Source organism: Benincasa hispida, chromosome 7, assembly GCF_027475165.1.
Source record: "Benincasa hispida cultivar pf3 chromosome 7, pf3_genome.v1.1, whole genome shotgun sequence".
Classification (NCBI taxonomy): Eukaryota; Viridiplantae; Streptophyta; class Magnoliopsida; order Cucurbitales; family Cucurbitaceae; genus Benincasa; species Benincasa hispida.
Genome location: NC_143484.1, coordinates 11024426 through 11030117, shown reverse-complemented (window position 1 = coordinate 11030117; position 5692 = coordinate 11024426). Strand labels below are relative to the sequence as shown.

General features: G+C 34.0%; 1 protein-coding gene across 1 annotated transcript; it reads left to right on the top strand.

Moving 5' to 3' along the window:
- Positions 1-1032: 1032 nt before the first annotated feature.
- Positions 1033-4468, top strand: LOC120069286 (phytosulfokine receptor 1-like). Its single transcript, XM_039021004.2, has one exon. It carries the CDS (start codon positions 1238-1240, stop codon positions 4253-4255), a length of 3018 nt encoding a protein of 1005 aa, XP_038876932.2. The 5' UTR covers positions 1033-1237; the 3' UTR covers positions 4256-4468.
- The last annotated feature ends 1224 nt before the right edge of the window (positions 4469-5692 follow it).

Here is a 5692-nt window from a genome sequence, read left to right as displayed (position 1 = left end):
ATGTGACTCTATGTGCAATTTTGCTATTTTATCTTTTAGGTCTATTATTTTGATTGGGCTAATTAAATAAAAAATAATTTCCTATTAGTAGTTCTTTTCTCTCGATCAAGAAACTTAATCAAATTCTAAATGAAGGTCTAGAGAGAGAAACTTAACCCTTAGTAGATCAATATCATGCATAAAAAATATGTTAGTCTAAATTATATTATTATGAAATCATCTATTTTAAAGATATTGACTTTTGTTATTTTATATAATGTTAGGATTTTATTGTATGTACGAAATTAAAACTTACGTTATTATGTACTTTCAATAGAAAATAATTTTGAATGACTAAGACCCTATTTAGCAATAATTTAATTTTGAAAACACTTTGAAAATATAGACAACAGAGCAGAGAAACCAGTAGATTGAAGTTGTGTTTATTAGTTTAATTTTCAAAATAGAAAACGAAAAACAAAACTATTACCAAATGAACCTTAAATTTAATATTTATGAAAAGAAATAAAAAAGATAGATAATGACAAATATATTGTAAAATTGATATTTTAACAAAATAAATTAAATTAAATCTTACATTAAATATTTGATCGTAATTACAAAACCAAATATTAATGTTATATTTACAAAGAACAATGATTAAGTACAATATAAATTACATTTAATTCTACGCTATTTTTCCTTAAAAAATTATTATGTGACAATTTTTAATTCGACACGGAATTACTGAGACTTGTCACCCAAGTATTTTCCATTTGCAAATATGGTAAAATACGTTTGCTACCTAATACAACTATCCTAACATTTATTGGCAAAAAGAAGAAAAATAAAATAAAAAATATGACAATTGACACAGATCACCGCCGTCTGCCACCATCCACTTCCACTCACCCATCAACATCATTAAAGTACCCTAAAATTTAATATTTCTCAAATCAATATATTAATAAATATATAAATTTGCTTTTCTTTAAAAATAAAATAATAAAAGAATAAAAAGGTCTACGTTCTACGCGCACGTGACCACCATGAGCTCAGCCACCCACCATTTGACTCTTGCCACCATCGTCTCCAGCTTTGACTATGGAGCTTCACCGTTACACCATTTTCATCCCATTTCTCCTTCACTTCCTTCACCCATTTCCTCATCTCTCTCTCTCTCTCTCTCTCTCTTCCATTTTCCTTTATCCTTTCTCCCAATATCCCAATCCTTCGATCCCAAATCCTCAAAATCCAAATGGGTTTTCAAAACTTCTTCTCAATCCTTCTTCCCATCTCCCTTTTCCTCCAATTCCATCTCTCCCATTCCCAAAACCCCTTAATATGCCATTCTAATGACTCCAAGGCCTTCCAGGATTTCCACCGTAGTATTAGTTCTCAAATCGACGGATTGCACACCAACTGTTCGACGAATTGCTGTAGTTGTACTGGCCTCACTTGTGACTCTTTTGGAAGGGTTGTGAAGATTGAGCTTGGTGGGAGAAAGCTAGTTGGTGAACTACCAAACTCAATTGCGAGATTGGAACGCCTCAGAGTTCTTAATTTGTCTTCTAATTTCCTCTCTGGGTTTATTCCTTTGGCTCTGTTTCAGCTCCCATACTTGGAAGTTCTTGATCTTAGCTTCAATCGGTTCTTTGGGAACTTCTCAACAGGTACCATTGATTTGCCTTCCCTACGGATTCTTAATGTTTCTCGTAATTCCTTCAGTGGTGTTCTTCCATTTGGGGTTTGTGTTAACTCCTCTAGAATTGAGGTTCTGAATCTGGGTTTCAATGATTTCGTTGGTATGTTTCCTTTTCAACTTGGTGAATGTGTTTCCTTGAAGAGACTACATCTGGAATCCAATATTATCAGTGGCGGGATACCTGATGAGGTTTCTGAATTGAGAAAATTGACCCATTTGTGTGTTCAGAACAACAAGCTTTCTGGTTCTTTGAATAGTGTTGTTGGGAATCTAACAAGCCTTGTTAGGTTGGATTTGTCATCTAATGAGTTTTTTGGGGAAATTCCTGATGTTTTTTACAACTCTGTGAATTTGAGTTACTTTTCTGCTGAGTCTAATAGGTTTAATGGGAGGATTCCCAAGTCCTTGTCAAACTCTGCTTCAATGACTGTCCTAAATTTGAGGAACAATTCAATAGGGGGAACTCTTGATCTTAATTGTTCAGTGATGACAAGCCTGGTTTCACTTGATTTAGGCTCTAATAGGTTTCAGGGATCTATACCTAGTAATCTTCCCTCTTGTACGCAACTGAGAAGCATAAACCTTGCTAGGAACAAGCTTGGTGGTCAGATCCCCGGAAGCTTTAGAAATTTTCAGAGCCTATCTTATTTATCACTAACGAATACAAGCATTGTTAATGTTTCTTCCGCTCTTAATGTCTTGCAACATTGTCAGAATTTGAGTACTGTGGTTCTTACCTTTAACTTTCATGGTGAAGTGTTGGAAGATAATCCTAACTTGCATTTCAAGAGCCTCCAAGTTTTTATAATTGCTAATTGTCGATTGAAGGGAATGATACCCCAGTGGTTGAGAGGTTCTAACAAGTTGCAGTTTTTGGATTTGTCATGGAACCATCTTGGAGGAAATATTCCATCCTGGTTCGGCGAGTTTCAGTTCGTGTTTTACTTGGATTTATCTAATAATTCATTCATTGGAGGTATCCCAAAAGAGATAACTGAAATGAGAAGTTACATTGACAGAAACTTCTTGCTTGATGGACCTGCCTCACCGGACTTTTCTCTTTTCGTAAAAAGAAATGGAACTGGATGGCAGTACAATCAAGTACGGAAATTTCCACCCACTTTGGACCTCAGTCTCAACAATCTCAGTGGACCTATCTGGCCAGAGTTTGGAAATCTTAAGGAGATTCTAGTTCTTGATTTGAAATACAACAGGTTATCAGGATCAATTCCGAGCAACCTCTCTGGGATGGTTAGCTTAGAGACTCTAGATCTTTCTCACAACAATCTTTCAGGAATAATTCCACCTTCACTGCAAAAGCTCAATTTTTTGTCCAAGTTCAGTGTTGCATACAACCAATTACATGGGGCGATTCTTAAAGGAGGTCAGTTTCATACCTTTGGTAACTCTAGCTTTGAAGGAAACAATTTTTGTGTCCAAGACGACCTCTGTGCATCAATTGACCGAGATCCTCTCATAGTATCCCGCAAATCAAGAACGGTCATGGGGTCTTTGATAGGTGTAATTCTCGGTATTATCTTTGGAGTTATTTTTCTTGCAACACTTGTAGTTGTCTTTGTGCTTCGTGCACCTCAGGGAAGAGTTAGAGATCCTGAAAACGAAGTGTCTAACATTGGCAAGAATGACTTGAAGGAAGTCAAGGCAGGATTGGTAGTTTTGTTCCAAAACAATAACAATGGAAGTCTCTCACTGGAGGATATTTTGAAATCAACTAACGACTTCGATCAAGAAAATATCATTGGATGTGGGGGTTTCGGTTTGGTTTACAAAGCCACCCTTCTGGATGGTAGAAAGGTTGCTGTAAAACGGTTGTCTGGTGATTGTGGTCAAATGGACAGAGAATTTCGAGCTGAAATCGAAACACTCTCACGTGCTCAGCATCCAAATCTTGTTCTTCTTCAGGGGTATTGTATGTATAAGAATGACAGGCTTTTGATTTATTCGTACATGGAGAATGGTAGCTTAGATTACTGGTTACATGAAAAACCTGTCGGCCCGTCTTGTCTCGACTGGGATACCAGATTGCAGATAGCTCAAGGGGCTGCCAGGGGGCTGGCTTATTTGCATCAATCCTGTGAACCCCATATCCTCCATCGAGATATAAAGTCAAGTAACATTCTTTTAGACAAAAATTTTAAAGCTCATTTGGCTGATTTTGGTCTTGCTAGACTCATTCTTCCCTATGATACCCACATAACAACCGATCTTGTTGGTACCTTGGGCTACATTCCACCTGAGTACGGGCAATCTTCGGTCGCGACCTACAACGGAGATGTGTACAGTTTTGGAGTTGTTCTATTAGAACTTTTGACTGGTAAAAGGCCAATTGATATGTGTAGACCGAAAGGATTTCGAGACTTGATCTCTTGGGTGTTCCAGATGAGGAAAGATGGAAAGGTAAGTGAGGTGTTCGACCCATTGGTATACGACAAGAAGAACGAGACAGCGATGGTTGAAGTTCTTGATATAGCATGTCTTTGCTTATGTATGGTACCTAAAGAGAGGCCTTCAACTCAGCAGCTAGTTTCTTGGCTTGATAAAGTAGGTTAAATCTCCCAATTAAACTTCTTAACTCAAACCTTGTACATTTTAGTTTATTACATACACTGCACACAATAATTCTTTTGTGTACATATTCACATTCAGCAGTCTCAATTGAAGATGAGAGAAGCTTCAGTTTGAGATTAAATAGTCATCTTTGGAAAGTTGCAAACTAAAGGTAGATTAGTTATTAAACAGAGTTTTAAAAGTCTCACTTATAAATTAATATTGATTTTCCTTCATGTGGAATTATGAATTATGTTTGTGTTTGTATGCTAGAATAATGGTATGGAAAACTAAAAAAAAAATGTTGTGCAAAAAATTAAATGGTTAACTAAAGCCTCTTTTGTAACCATTTTGTTTTTTGTTTTCTATTTTTGAAAATTAATCTATTTTCTTTTCATTTTTTTATCATAATTTGCATCTTTATTAAGTGCAATGGTTAAATTCTTAACCAAATTTCAAAAACAAACAAAAGTTTTTAAAAGTTACTATTTTAGCTTTCAAAATTTTGCTTAGTTTTTTAAACTATTGGTAAAAAATAACTAATAAAGAAAGAAATTTGGAAATGGAAATAGTGTTTATAGGCTTAATTTTTTTTTTTTAAAAAAACGAAATGTTACCAAATGAGGGCTGAAAAATTGATTGATTTATTAACATCTTTGGCCCATGGAGACATCAGTTCTTCGGTTTCATCTGTCAAGTAATATTTATATATTTATGTTGTTCAAAGGGATGAGAAACACAAGCAAAAAGGCATAATTGAGTAACTTTGGTCATCAAATTTTAACATTTGTTTCTATTAAACAGCATGAACTTGTTTTGTAATAATTAAAATATTAACAGTAAATTTAGAAATTTGAAAAGATAAAGACGTTTTTTTTGGGTATTTAGAAAATTTTTTGCGTTTCAATTGTATTTAGAGTACTATTGACTTTTCAAAGTCAAGAAGCTATGTATCACTGTCTAATTTTTGAAAGCAAGGATTTGGTGAACAAAATGCTTTGACATTTGATTATAGATTTTAATGGAAAATTGACAAACAAAGGGATAAGGAAGGAATGCAAAAAGATGGTCAAACATCAAATAATAAAGTACAAAAACCACATTTGTCAACTATGTTGAAAGTATGATCACAATTTGTCATCTTTATTGAAATTAGGGTCATCCATATTATTATTATTAAATGCAGTCAAATCAATAATTTTTTTTAATAAAAAACACAACTTTGTTGATAAATTTTTAATGGTTAAAATTTCATTCCTAACTCTAGTTTATTTTATTTCTAAAAAATTAGAAATATATTGTAGTCATGAAAAGTATTTGGCAAAATATTGTGGTTATGGAAGTATTTAGAGAAATATTGTAGTTTGAGATGTGACATTTAAAAAAATTATATATATAATAGGTAGCAAGTTGTACTTGTGACCTATTAAAAATGAATGG